The following is a 15,310-nucleotide window of genomic DNA, read 5'->3' as shown; positions in this document are numbered from 1 at the left end:
GCTTTAAAAGAATTGGATTGATTTGCTCCCCATGTGAGTGCAGGAACAGACTAGATTAACCAAAAAGCTGCTATTGACTAAGAGAAACCATGTTTCCATAGTTTAGATCACATAATCCAGCTACCTTATTAATTTGTCCTCCTGAGCTATTGAGAGCGGATGAAATGTTCATGATAGCTGAACTTGATGGGAGAGAGCTGCCAATTTAAGAAAAAGGAAAAGGAGTTATATTCAAGAACGTGTCTTGCTCAGTGTTTCACAGGAGCTGTTCTGTTTTAATTAAATGTCATGGTTATTCCTGGTGTGCTATTAAATCAGACCTGGTACATAGAATAACTGATATTTTCATGATAGGAGAACCCACTTGTTTCTGTTCAGTTTCTTTTGCCAGTGAGGTGATTAGATGTTTGGTTCTGGGGTTACAAATGAGAGGGAAGAAAATTATTGACCCAATGTTGACTTTGGAGCAGAACACTCCATGTAATTTGTTTCCCTCTATGTTGTTCCAAGATAAACTAGAAGAAAGTTTTTTAAAAGCCAACTGGGCCCTCCAAATATGTCTAAGAAAAACGAATTAATATTTAAAAATAGTACTTCATCTAAAGGATGGCAGAAGAGGTGTGAATCTGAAGCACTTTCAAAACATTGGAGTATCTCTCAAGGATTATTAAAGCTGTTGAGAAAAATGAATTTAGAAACTGCCTTTGGATAGCAGGCTTGAGGGCTGGGAATCACCCATAATCTTCAGAACCTCCCCACCATGTACAGGAAAGAGGCTATCTCCCCCCTTTCCCTGAAGGATTCCCTAGAGTAGGTTGTACTGTTTTATCCATGGTGTACATGATGGCCAGCTAATAACTGACGGAGACTACTCAGACCCCTCCCATTCTGGACATAGAATAGCAAATTGAAAGACACCCCCCCCCCACGGTGACACAAGTTTTCCCAACTTTCCACTGAACTTGAGGAAATTTGGGTATTATGAGGATATTTCTCTCTCTACTCTCATTCTACGTATTTATTTGTCAAAAATATGGCAGTTTAGCTGTAAATTCCATTGTCATCATTCGGGAAGGAGTCTTCATTTCATCTCATAAACGTAGACACTTATTACCAAAACAAATTCTACTGACATAACATTAAAATAATTGCCAAGTCTCAACTGGAAGTTTGTAGAGAACAAACTGAGGGTTGCTGGAGGAGGGGATGGGTTACATGGGTGATGGGTATTAAGGAGGGCGCTTGTTGTGATGAGCTCCAGGTGTTATGACGTAAGTGTTGAATCACTAAATCCTATACCTGAAACTAATAGTACACTGTATGTTAACTACCTGGGACTTGACTTAAAGCTTGAAAAAAATTTGCCAAGGACTTATTTAATTTCATAATAAAATCGAGACTTTGATTTAAATGTAATTTCCAAAATCCTTTCAACTTCTAATTATTTTAATTCACTTATTTTTACTTTGGAATATCTTGGGTTCTTGAGTTGAAAAGAGCAAGCTGTATTTTTTTTTTTTAAACAGGCCTCATTTAAGTAAAGAATGATGTGTTTAAACTTAGCGAGACACTTTAAATGTAAGCTACTCATGCTAGAATGCACCTATATTCAAATATTAGAATTGTCTTTTCTTTTTAACTTTTATTTTGAAATAATCATAGACTCACAGTAAGTTGCAAAAATATTAGAAGGGATTCTGTGTATCCTTCACCCAGCTTCTACCACTGGTGAGATACAGGTGTAGGCCAATACCAAAACCAAAAAGTTGACATTGATACATTACTCTCAACTAGACTCTAGACCTTATTTAGTTTCATCATTTAGGACTGCTTTTTGGATCTGTAGGAAGATCAGTACTTTCTAAAAATATCTGAAGGTCTTTGCTTCTAAGTGCTTAATAATGAAATAAGGCCTTCAGACAATTTTTCCTAATATTAAATCCTATTAAAACTAGATACATAAAGCACTGTTAAAGCAAACAGTGAATCCTTACAGAAGTCCCGAAAGTAGGAGGGTATTGTTAGTAAATTTCATAATTCTTCCAGACATGTATGTTTGCCTTTGTTATTTCCATAAAACTCAATTAGTGGTCATTCAGAATATTCTAGCAGGATAATTTCTATCTTTACAAGTACTTAGATTCTTACAAAATGTGTTCTGTTCTTAGTAGCAAAGCTACTATTCTTAATAGAAATCCTCAAAAAGCGTAATCCATTGTTGACTATACTTTAGAAAAAGATAAATTATTAAGAGTAATTTTTTGCATCTTATGTAGAAAATGGTGCAAAAAGGAGTATGACCTTTAGAAAATGTCATGCATAACTTAGTGTTTGGGAAATATTTTAATTTAAATTTGAAACTTTTAAAATCTTACCGTTTTGAAGTGTTGCAAATCTATTGCTAATATTCTGGCCATTTCAGGATGTTTTAATGCAGTAGGAATACCCACAATTAGGTAATCAGGACTTAAATGCTTTGGATTCCCTTTTAAAGTACTTTATATATATTTTTTTAAGTACTTTTTGACGCACCAAAATAATCCCTTACATTAGCGTGTGAGTTTAGATTTAGTTGATATTTGACCATATCAGATAACTTAAAATAATTATATCTTATTTCATAATGTCTCAAGATTCAGTAGCTAAAAAGTTTTTCAGTGAGAAAAGATGACAGAAAATTAACATCCATATTCGTCCAGGTCACATTTCAGTTCTTAGAAAAAATGTGAGAAAGTTATATTGAAAATGTTACCTTTTATGAGAAATTTTTTTGCCATGGAGTGGATTCAGCTGAATAGTTGCAATCACTTCGTTTTTCTTAGTTGCTACTCCCAACCAGCCATCATATGTATGTGTGTGTATGTGTGTGTGTGTGTTTTAAGTAAACACCCGATTTTCCTTTTGATCTTCATCAAAAGGTTTCCAGTAAAATAGGAGTACGGTTTACCATATATTACAGTAAAATAAAAGTGCAGGTTACTACATCTCCTCTGTTCTATGTAATCAATTAAAAAGATGTTTAGCATACCTTTAACTTGGAGAGGGTTGTTTTGTTTAAAACTTGGTTATAAGGTTTTATTTTGGTTTATTTTGATTTTAAGGTTATCTGTAATTCTAAATATAGATCATCTGTTTTCCTGCCAGAATAACTCTTTTTCTAGTTTTATACACAATCTCCCCCAAATCCAAATAAATTCAGTTTAAGCTTTTTATTTACAAAACTTCTTCAGTAAACAATACTGTGGAATAAATCTCAGTACTTCTTAGTGCAGCAGTTCTCAACTCACACCCAGCGCTCTTTTGATAACAACCCTGTTAATGGTCCCTCTACTTCCCTGAAATGAAATTCAGAGGTAGTGCAACCTACCCATTATACACATTATATTTTAAAGTTAACATAATGCTCTAACTGTAATAAAGAAGAAATCGATGAAAAAGGTATTGCAATGTATAAATGCACAGGCATGGCCACAAGAGAGGAGAGTGTGGAACAATTTTAGATGCTTGTCCCTGCGGGTAAATAGGATTCAACAGCTACACATGCAGAGTCGCGCTGAATTGTATCAGTGATTCCAGCATCATGAGCAATGCTGTTGCAGGTGATGTTTTCCAAACATCTCAGTAAGGTTATGAGTACTGCAAAGATCAATCTGCCCTTGATTTATCTTATTTAGTAGTTGCGTTCTTTTTTTAATTTTTTTTTTTCAACGTTTATTTATTTTTGGGACAGAGAGAGACAGAGCATGAACGGGGGAGGGGCAGAGAGAGAGGGAGACACAGAATCGGAAACAGGCTCCAGGCTCTGAGCCATCAGCCCAGAGCCCGACGCGGGGCTCGAACTCACGGACCACGAGATCGTGACCTGGCTGAAGTCGGACGCTCAACCGACTGCGCCACCCAGGCGCCCCAGTAGTTGCGTTCTTAATTCATTGTATTTTAAAACTGCTCAAAAAAATGTGTTTATAAATCCAAGAGAGAGTCTGGGGTCAGAAAATGATAAACCTTGTTGTTTGCACCCGGGGCATCTGGAGTTTAGTGGAGTATGAGGGAGTACTTAATCAGGGATTTACAACACAGTGAAGGATGTCTAGTACTCTTGATCCATGCTAGGTGCAGCCCTCCAGTCTTCAAAACAAACAAAAAATGCCTCTGCAGATCTCTAGAGAGCCTCCAGGGACATCGCAAGTTCTAGAGAACCACTTGTGTAAAATGTTGGAACGGAACTGATCCTCACATTATAATCTCTGTTGTGTCCAGTCCCTGCGGTTTACCCGTAAGGGGTCATACATTCAGAATATCCTCTTTGGGGGTGCCTGGGTGGCTCAGTTGGTTGAGCGTCCAACTTCAGCTCAGGTCATGATCTCGCGGTCCGTGAGTTCGAGCCCCACGTCGGGCTTTGTGCTGACAGTCAGAGCCTGGAGCCTGTTTCGGATTCTGTGTCTCCCTCTCTCTGACCCTCCCCCGTTCATGCTGTGTCTCTCTCTGTCTCAAAAATAAATAGACGTTAAAAAAAAAAAAAGAAAAAGAAAAAACAGAATATCCTCTTTGCTGATGAGAAAAGGCACACTTCTTTAAAATTCTTTGACGGTCTCTGCAGAAGATGCTTTCAGAGTTGTACACCTCCTGCCAGAGCCAAGCTCGTTGCCTGGCTGCCCAACCTGTCTGCAGATTTCGTAGTTGTCTATGAAAGAATGGTGATAGGTTTGTGGTTTTACAGTGTGTATTTCTGTTCCCCCTTGCCCCTGTCCTACTGTAGTTTCTTTTAGACTTGTGTCTAGGTTTTTTTGGATTTGTTGTGCTGAATCCAACTTCTCCATCCACTTGGATACCATTTTGGAAGAAAAGTAGCATCAGTGTCTTTAGAGATTAGATATTATGAATCTAAACATAAATTCTTACTTGCCATGTATCAATCAATGGAAGTTTTAAAGTTAATGACTTATTTATGCTCTTAAATTAACTTTTATGACCTTTCAGTATTTGCTTACCTTAATGAGTCAATCCTTGTGTTGTTTTTCCTTTCTCTGTGGTAGAGATTAACCATTCCAAGCAGTTGCCCCAGAAGTTTTGCTGAGCTGTTACGTCAGTGTTGGGAAGCTGATGCCAAGGTATATAAATAAATATTCTTTTGGTCGTTGTTCAGAATTCTGAAATTTCACGTGTTTTCTTGGTTTTGAGTTTCTAAAACTTGGAGTAATAAGATTCCTTACAAAGCAAGCTGAATTGCTGCTTCTGTGAGTCCCGGATGGACTGTAAAGGCTTTCTGTTGATATCTGTTCATCTTGATCCTTAGAAACTCATTACTGGCTTTCTTACAGCATTCTGGTACTCTTGACTCAATGGAAAGAATTGCATTCCTTTGTTTTTAATCTCTAATAATAAGTATTGCACTTTCATGTTATAAAAATGGCTAGCACACAGTGCTCATTATATGCCAGGCACTGCTCCAAGCACTTTATGCACATTTGCTCATTTGTTCCTTAGAATACCTCTATGAAATAGGTTGTGTTATGACACTCATTTTACAGATGAAGGGTCAAGGCACACAGAAGGTAAGTAATGCTCAAGGCCACAGGTTAGTACATGGTGAGACTGGAGAAGGAACCCAAGCAGTCTGAACCAAAGACCAGGCAAAAGTAGCACTTCTAGAGAAACTAGATTCGTGATGTTTTTTAAGCTATCACAATAGAGTTGGAGACATTCCAGAATGTGGACTTTCATGTGGTTATCACATTTGAGCATGAAGGCCCATTTCCTTTCCCTGCAAAGATCATTTTAAAAGACTCTCACATACATACGGAAATATTTATAGATAAAATGATAGGGGAGTCTTGGAGTTGCTTCAAAATAAAGTGAAAGGAAATAGATGGTGGTGTAGATTAAACAAGATTGGCCATAGATAATTTTTGAAGCCACGTGATAGGTATATGGAGGCTTGTTACATTCTGCGTTTGTATATGTTTGTAATTTTTCATATTAAAAAGTTAGAAAGTAAAACAACGTCACAGAAGAGAAAGACTCAAGAAAGGAACTAATCTTATAGTTCGAATTTGCCCACTCTGTCACTGAAATAAATCTATTGCGAACTGACTTTTTTAAACAGATCTAAGACTTAAGAATGGAATTTCTTCCTTAATTTAAACTCCATTCCAATCTGGCCCAGGAAGAATGCATGATGGTAACACAGTCTGTTCTATAGCATGTGTTTCTTTAGCGGGAATAATGCATAAACCACCGGTAAGTCTGAGAAACATGTTCATGTAACACAAAATTCATGCTGAGTCATACCTGTTACCTAGCACGTCGTCCCACACCATCAAGTGAGAACAGCTCAACACCAAGTACAGTCTGCAGAGCAGCAAGGGACACAGATCTGTGAGGCACCTCCGCCCACGTGCTCCCTCGTGGCTGGATGGCCGCGCTTTGTCTTGGAGGAGTTTGTGGCTGGGTCTTCCCTGACTTGTACATGTCCCCTTGGCCCTGGTAACCAGCAACCTCAATCTTCACTTTCACTCCTGTTCATCAAACTGTCTTCACCCTTTTTAAAAGGAGAATCTTTTATTGACTTCGTAATGTTTTTTATTAACGAATTTAGGGGCGCCTGAGTGGCTCAGTTGGTTGAGCGTCCAACTTCGGCTCAGGTCATGATCTCACGGTTCGTGAGTTCGAGCCCCGTGTCAGGCTCTGTGCTGACAACTCAGAGCCCGGAGCCTGCTTCGGATTCTGTCTCCTTCTCTCTCTGCCCCTCCCCACTTGTGCTCTCTCTGTCTCTCAAAAATAAATTTAAAAATGTAAAACCAAAAAAAAAAATTAAAAAAAAAGAATTTAACATTTTAAAAATTCTGTTAGTATTTTTATTTACTATGATTGTTTTTATTAGTATTCAGTGACAAAGCTGTATAGGTTTGGAATGGTCTGCCCCGCCTCTGTTCGCAGAATATGGGGTTTTGAAGCACTAAGAGAAATGCCTGCACTTTGCAGCTAATCCAGTAGAAAATGTAAGCAGCTATTTGCAAGTTTGCTCTAGAACATAGATATTTTTTTAATGCTATCATACTACCTTTTCCATACTGTACCAGTTACACGTCCATTGTGGCATATATAGTCATTTTGGTGGTATTTTTCTCTCTGATACTTAAATAAAAATTTTACCTGAAATTATTTGCATTGAATTCGATTAACACACCTAAATCTCTATAACTGCAATTATATCTCAGTATGCAAAGCAGTTTTTGAATTTCTTAATCGGAAGCTCCGTACTTCAGTAATTAAAATTCTAAGAATATACAGTTTGGTGCATTAATGAAATGGTAGTGTAAACACCTAACACAGGAAGGACATCAGGCCCGGTGAAGCCATCAAGTTGGCATGTCTTTAACATGTAGCCAGCTTACCCTTCTTTGGCACGAGAGGAGTCTTGTATTCTAGCCAGGTGAAGTATAAGGTTTAAGACTGATTTTTAGGGGCGCCTGGGTGGCGCAGTCGGTTAAGCGTCCGACTTCAGCCAGGTCACGATCTCACGGTCCGCGAGTTCGAGCCCCGCGTCAGGCTCTGGGCTGATGGCTCAGAGCCTGGAGCCTGTTTCCGATTCTGTGTCTCCCTCTCTCTCTGCCGCTCCGCCGTTCATGCTCTGTCTCTCTCTGTCCCAAAAATAAATAAACGTTAAAAAAATAAATAAAATTTAAAAAAAAAGACTGATTTTTATTTCCTACATTCAAGGCATTTTATTCTGATACAACTAATACATTCCTTCTGTATTTCATTGTACATCCAGCTGCGGCCCATGCTTCCAGCTCTCATGGTTGATCTCCAGCCATACCTTCCACACATCCCTTCCCTGGGCGTGCCCTCCTGTTTTCTTTCTTCCTTTGATTACTTCAACATCAAGCCCTCCCTGACTATTCTGTTTACTGCAGCCCATACTTGGTACTCCTGTTCCTAAACCACAATCTGGGCTAAGGCCTTACCTTTTGCTGTTGTATTTTTTAAAATCTCTTTTCTGCCTAAGTGGACTGCTGTCTCTTTGAGGGCAAAGTGCTACCTTTGGCACCTTCCACACATTTAGTAAGTGGGTGCCCAATGTGTTAACTCAAGTAGTCAGACCAAGGCACATTTTAGTTCTCTGGCTAGAAGTCTGTAGCAATTCAGCCAGAAGTTGATGCCACTCCTGTGCACATATATAGAGCCATGACTGGTTACAAACCTTTCCTTTTTTCCCCAGCCTTTATGCTTTAAAGACATAGATAAAAAAAAATATTCAGCTCACCTGTAGAAAAATGTTCTTTTGCAATGAGGAGGCGAAAGAGAATACAAGAGAAAGCTATTAGGTAAATGTCAAGTCATGCCAATGGCTTACACCAGATGCTCAAAGTAGTTTATTAAAAAAAGAAGTAAAGGTGGGTAGTTTCCAGTTCTAAACTGGCATTTCTAAATAAGAAAAGAATAAAGCCCGGAGTTTGATAGGAATGTCTTACTCTCGTGTGATAAAACATATTGAAAGGTTTAAGAGCCTTGCCCCTGATTTAGTAACTTGCTTCCCGTGTGACACTGGGCAATCCATATTTTTCTGAGTTTTTCCTTATCTACAAAATGGAGATAATAAATAATGTATATAAATGCTTAATAAATGGCCCTAGGTGTAATTTTTTTAATGTAAGCAAAACCTACGTGAATACTAAAGGGAACGTAGGCCTGGGCCAAATACTGTATTCTGCAGTCAGAATATCTATAAACCATCATCACCACAAAATTCTATATTGTTGTTGTTTTTCAAACGTTCACTTTGATAATTTCCATCTAATTGTGTATTCTACCTATAAAATTAAGGTTTTTCTAGGGGTACTTGTCACCTAATTACAAAAGAGTTTTACTTTATTTCAAGAATGATTAAATGTAGGGAAAAATATTCTTAGCCTCTCACTGCTTTTCCATGCAAAAATGAAAATCCTGTATTACATAATTAGTTCCTGTGCAAACAATTAAAACATTTTTCCTTTTACAGCCTGACACGTGGTAGGAGAAATTAAAATAGGAATAAAGTTAAGACCGTATTTTTCAAATTTCCTACTTAAGGCATTTTCTTCTTTGCTTATTACAAGGCTTACTGTGTATCAGCGACACTTAGCTACTTAGGCCCTCTTCTTACACACACACATACAGGCACACACGCCCTTAGAAGAATACAATGAAGGCAGAATTCAGAATGAATAGCCCAGTTTTATATTCCTGAGAAGTGGAAAAATTGTCTTTCTTAAGGTAGGAAGCACTCAAGTCCTAAGAGCAAGCCACCTCAACGTTGTTCCTTCTTGTTTTTGTGCTCCTAAATTAAAATGCATGTTTTAATTGCTGCAACTGTAATTTGCTCAGAAATGGTATAATTACGAGGCATGATGAAGACAGAATGTGCATCATCCTTTTGTTATCTTTCTCCATTTTTGTTTTAACCTTTTGTTTCAGCCTTGGCTAGAGTCTAAGGCAACAGACAAGTGTGGTTACCGCTAAAGAAATGCACCAAACCGCCACTTTTTCAATTCCTAGTAAACTGTGCGTTAGAGCTTCCCGCTTCCCAAACTAGTTATGATGTGGAGTCAACACTGCAGACAATGAAGTCATAATGACTTTAAAATGGGGGACTTTTTCTATCAGCAAGTGGTTGAGGAAATTTTAGTAGTTCTAACAGAGTAAGTAGATTCTCCCCCAACATTGTAAGAATGTTCAAACATACAGAAAAGTTTATTGAATTTTATGGTGAACACTGGTAGACCTGTCACCCAGACTCTACCATTACCTTTTACTAAACTTGCTGTATCACCAAGATTTTTAAAGGATTTAACTTTTCCCTTTTAGGACTCCTTAATCCTACCCAAAAGAGAATTCGTACTTTCCGTACCTAGAGAAAAACTGTAATTATTCCAGCCTTAGGCCACATGATAGAAAAATGACATGAGACTATTCTTATAATTTATTGAAAATAAGGAATATGGTTCCCTTAAACCTGAGTAGTCAGACAGTTGTAATAACTAAGTCAGGACATGGCATGCTATTTTATTTTGTTATGGTATGTCAAGCTTATTGTTTTGCTTGTGGATTTTCTCTTAAAGACCTACTTTCTTAAGTCCCAACAAGTTTATTATTTTCTCTTTTTCAGAAACGGCCATCTTTCAAGCAAATCATTTCAATTCTGGAGTCCATGTCAAATGATACTAGCCTTCCTGACCAGTGTAACTCATTCCTGCACAACAAGGCAGAGTGGAGGTAGGTAAGCCTTGCACCAAGTCATGGCCTCTGGCTTTAAAAGATCGGGTCCAGCTCCACTGAAGAAGAAAACCAGTGAACTTGATGACACTCTAGAGTTTTGTTTTTTATGTTAAAATTTTTTGGAGATCTAGTAAGTCCTCCATTGCATATGTCTAAGTATTTGGAAAGACTATTAAAATCATGTCTCCTGAGACCGAAGACAGTTACCAGACATTTCTCTGTACCATACACTCTGTATTCGGAAGTCTTGGCATCTGTCCAGTGAGAAATAAAAATATTATTTGCCTAGGAGTTTGCAGAGTACTGGATCTGTTGATGGAGGAGGTAGGGAGACTATAAAAACACTTTTAAAAGAAAACTATTGATGTTATGAATCCTACTACATTTTGTCAAGTGGAAAGCAAACTTAATAATGAGAGAATTGTAATGTGTGAGTGGAAGGAGCAAGCCCAGGATGAGACAGTTGAGCCAGGTCACGTGCTGCAGTTATATAAATAGCATGTTTGGGAGCTGACATTATTCCTCCCTGACTCAGCAGAGATTTAAGTAACTTATCTCTGCTCCTGATAGCCTTGGCGGTAACATGACGCCTTACGCCACCTGCTGATGCCCAATGAATACTGCATGCACCTTGGAAACATGGAGTTGTTCACTCCTGTTCTTAGACGTTTCCTTGGGCTTTCTGTATGATTGTTTTACAGTAACCTTATTGGTTTTTATTCTTTTGAAATCTCTATCTGAGGCCAGTGAGTTAAATCAGTTTTTATTTAGGGAAACAAAAGTCATACTCTCTGCTCGAATGTAGGTATGAGGGGGGTTTCGTTCTGGACTTAAATAATTAACAAAACATGTAAGTTAATACTTGTTTCCTACAGTAAGAGACCAGCACAAATTAGGTCACTCTTGTTTCAAATCCGTGTAAGGGATTACTCTAGTATAAAGGTCAACGCTGCACAAGACTCAGGAGACCCTTTGCACTCTGACCTCAGCAGCCTTACCGTAAGAGCATAGTTCTGCCTCTTAACTTCTGGCTTTTAGTCCCTCAGTAGATGCATACTTCTTCCTTGTTCAGTGTCCTTGCAAATGCAGTTTCTTCTATATAAAACTCGTCCCTTTCGGCAGCATACCACCCTTGACACCCACATCCAGCTTGGCTCCTAGTCATCATTTAGATAGCAACTGAAATAACGTGTATTTAAGGAAGTGTTTCTGACCCTAGATCAGATGAGGTTCTACTTTATGTGCCCTGAGAGCATCTCCTTTAGAACCTCTACTGCTATTGGAATTAATAAGTAATTCTGTAGTTTGCTGTTTTATCTGTACCTCTCTGGCTGAAATGTAAAAGGATCAGATAATCTCTTTTGTTCATTACTATACCTACAGCATCTAGAATGGGCCTTGAACACAGCAGTTGCTCGATAAATATTTGGGGAGGGAAACACCATGGTGGCAGCAACAGTAAAAGACATTATGATATCATACAAGAGAATATAAATACGTAAGCTGATTTATTGACAGGTGTGTTTCTTACACTCATTCACATACTCCAGAACCTCTGCCGAGGCAAGGAGCTCTTGTGTTGTGCCATGGTGATGAGCAGAACAGCCCTAGTGCATATGGAGTAGGGGGTCTAGCGTTGAACTACTGACTATGGATGCACAAGCAACTTATTACTACTTTGATAAGAATTGTGACAGAGAATTACTGGACATCTGAGAGTATGCACATGAAATCTAGTCTGACGAAATAATAAAAGGATTTCCTGAGGAGATGCTGTTTGATCTGTTATCCAAAAGACTAATGGGATTTTAAAATTAGTGTATTATAATAGCCTTGAGATATGATACTAAAACTATGCCACCAACATCAGAAAATAGGGGGACAGTTGGTAAATTTTCTATAGAAAAATGTAAAAACCTCCTTTTGGCAAAAGCAGTGCCCACCATAAACTTCCAGGACAAATGCCACACTGATGTAACTTCCTTCCCCCTAGATAGTAGCTTGGCAGTTCCGGAAGTTTTTGGTCTCAGGACTCCATTACACTCTGAAAAATTATTGAGGACTACAAAGAGCTTCAGTTGCAGTGAGTTAGATCTGTCAGTATTTACCACATTCAGAATTAGAACTGAGAAAAAATTTAAGTATGTAGCTCTTGATTCATTTAAGTAACAATAAATCCTGTCTCTGCACTCAGCCTGCGGCACTGGCACATATCATGAAGCCTCTGGAAGGGTCTGTGCACTTGTGAGAGAATGAGAAAAGGCACGTCATGTCTTAATGTTGTTCTGAAAACCACTTTAATCTCTTCGATCCTTTGAAAAGCTCCCACGGGCCCCCAGATCACACTTGGAAGACTACAGTGGTAGACAGAGTTACTGCCTTTAAAATAACATTTTAATTATATCATTCTAAAGGACATGAAAGGCATTTCACAAAAGGAGAACTCAAATGGCCAATAAACATACGAAAATATTTAACCTCACGTACAATCAAGCAACTATAAGGGAACATAATTCATTTGCCAGATTGGCAAAAATCTACATCATGAAAATATCCAGCATAATAAACTTTCTAGTACATTGCTGGTGACACTACTACCTTTTTGGAGGACAGTCTGGCAGTATAGATCGGCTGCCTCCACTCCACCACTACCACTCCATTCCTGAGGAAATGAAAGGCTATACAAGAATGTACAGATACACGCTTATCACAGCGTCATTTAGAATTGTAAATTAGAAAGGGCATAAGGTGCAATAGATTTTTGTTTTTTTGTGATTTTTATGGTTTTAACAACTGATGCTATCTCCATATACAGAATAGATGGAGCCATTTATGATAATACAGATCTGATAAATGACTTACAAATAGAGGCTAGGGTCCAGTATGATTAGAATGATTGCATTTTTTGTACTATAAACATTTACGTTTAGATGGTATGTGTACCTAAAAGTATCAAAAGGTCAGTGACACCAGTGGATAATTAAATTTGGGAAGAGTGTTTTCTATTTGGATAGCTTTATTTTCTACAAACCTGGATGGTTGAATAATAAATTTTTTTAAATGTCTGAAGATGAAAAGATGAGGGAAATAACATTGGTAATACATTAATGTGTTTTAGTAAAAAGCAAGCAGTTGCTTAGCTGGCTTCCTCCCTGGCTCCTTTGAGAAACCAGTTGATCCTGAGAGCTGGTGAGAGAATATGTTTCTTTACCTGAACCCTTAAACCAGTCTAAGAAGTAGCAGGGCTGTTTTATCTGAACGTGGCAATTGGTTAAAACCAGAGGGAATAATATTAGAGTAACAACACACACAACTGCCATTTATTATATTCTCACCAGATGCTCGTACTTTATCTGGATTATCTTTTTTAATCCATACGGCAATCCTGACTTCTGTCACAGAGCAAAATGAGATGGATGGACATGTTAGGTCACCTGCCCAAGATTATACTAAGAGCCAGTACCAGAACCCACGTGGTCTGGTCCCACAGGCCTGCTGTGGTGCGCGCTCTACGCAGCGCTGCTCCCGGACCGTGGCCGGCGCCATACCATCCGGTCATGACCATGCAGAGTTCACTTGATTCCTTTGAGCAAAGAGAAATACGAGAGCGTGATTGTTCTAGGTTATGATCAAGGCAAAAACATCCCACTCTGTCCCACATACCAAAAAGAATCAAATGCTTTGTCACATCATCTGGATATTTCAAAGGGCAACACATTCAGACTGTCCTCTTTCTCCTGACTTTTGTCTTGTGTCTGAAACCACATGACTGCTGTTGAAAGCATGTGTAGGACATCTTGTGTTTCTGGGAAATGCTTGTTTTGTGGTAGAGCTTCCTTACACATAGACCAGATGAAACATTCTGTTTTAGAAAATTAAATGATTTTTATTACAATTCTAAATTTTATATTTAGTTTTGTTTTTTGAGAGAGAGAGAGACTAGGGGAGGGGCAGACAGAGAGGGAGAGAGAGACAGAGAGGGAGAGAGAGAATCTTAGGCAGGCTGTACACGCAGCATGGAGACTGATGCGGGGCTCTATCTCACAACCGTGAGATCATGACCTGAGCCGAAATCAGGAGCTGAACTCTAAACCGAATGAGCTATCCAGTTGCCCCTTAAAATTCTTTTTAAAGCTAGGTTATTTAAAACCATATAAACTATGTTCTTTCCAGGGTGCCTGGGTGGCTCAGTCGGTTAAGCATATGACTCTGGCACAGGTCATGATCTCGCAATTCGTGGGTTTGAGCCACACGTTGGGCTCTGTGCGGACAACTCAGAGCCTGGAGCCTGCTTCAGATTCTGTGTCTCCCTCTCTGTCTCTCTAAACATTAAAAAAAAATTTTTAAGTGAACTATGTTCTTTCTTTTGATCTAATAGATGATGGGAAAGAAACCTACAGTCAGATATTTCCTTGTTCGTATCTTCAGCTTGTTTCTCCTACTATTGATTTATTAGCAATAACAGCCATGATCATTAAGAACAGGAAATGTGTCACCCTGTTGCTCATGTTTGCAATTTTCATTGCCCCACATAACTGCCTTGTAATCAGCACTGAGTGAGCTGTGTGGCGCTGTGAGGCATGTTCAGATCTGTGTCTCTTGGCGGAATACTTTGCTGATTGTATTCCTCCCTTGTGATTAGAATACCCCTCCGTGGCACACCTTGTTAAAAACAAGAAACGGGCATCTGGGTTGGTTAAGCGTCTGACTTCAGCTCAGGTCATGATCTCAAGGTTTGTGAATTTGAGCCCCACGTCGGGCTCTGTGCTGATAGCTCTGAGCCTGGAGCCTGCTTTGGATTCTGTGTCTCCCTCTCTCTCTGCCCCTTCCTCGCTCACTCGCTCTCTCAAAAATAAACATTAAAATAAATAAAAACAAAAAACAGAGGCACCTGGGTGGCTCAGTGGGTTAGGCATCTGAGAATTTCAGCTCAGGTCATGATCTCACAGTTCATGGGTTTGAGCCCCAATGGGGCTCCGTGCTAACAGTGTGGAGCCTCCTTAGGATTCTCTGTCTCTCTCCTCCCTCTCTGCTCCGGCCCTGTTAGCGCTCT

General features: G+C 38.9%; 1 protein-coding gene across 1 annotated transcript in view; it reads left to right on the top strand.

Moving 5' to 3' along the window:
• Nucleotides 1–15,310, top strand: part of MAP3K20 (mitogen-activated protein kinase kinase kinase 20) — a 183,209-nt gene that overhangs the window by 116,612 nt on the left and 51,287 nt on the right. Inside the window, exons 9-10 of the mRNA XM_047083311.1 lie at nt 5,034–5,108; nt 10,148–10,254. Coding sequence (XP_046939267.1) covers nt 5,034–5,108; nt 10,148–10,254 — 182 coding nt within the window. The remainder of the gene's footprint in view (nt 1–5,033; nt 5,109–10,147; nt 10,255–15,310) is intronic.

The sequence above is a fragment of the Lynx rufus genome, unplaced genomic scaffold (assembly GCF_022079265.1).
Source record: "Lynx rufus isolate CCGP_SWC_20201006 ecotype Redwood Valley unplaced genomic scaffold, mLynRuf1.p SCAF_2, whole genome shotgun sequence".
NCBI classification, from domain to species: domain Eukaryota; kingdom Metazoa; phylum Chordata; class Mammalia; order Carnivora; family Felidae; genus Lynx; species Lynx rufus.
Note: the sequence above shows the minus strand (reverse complement) of the source record. Positions and strands in the feature narration are given on the sequence as shown.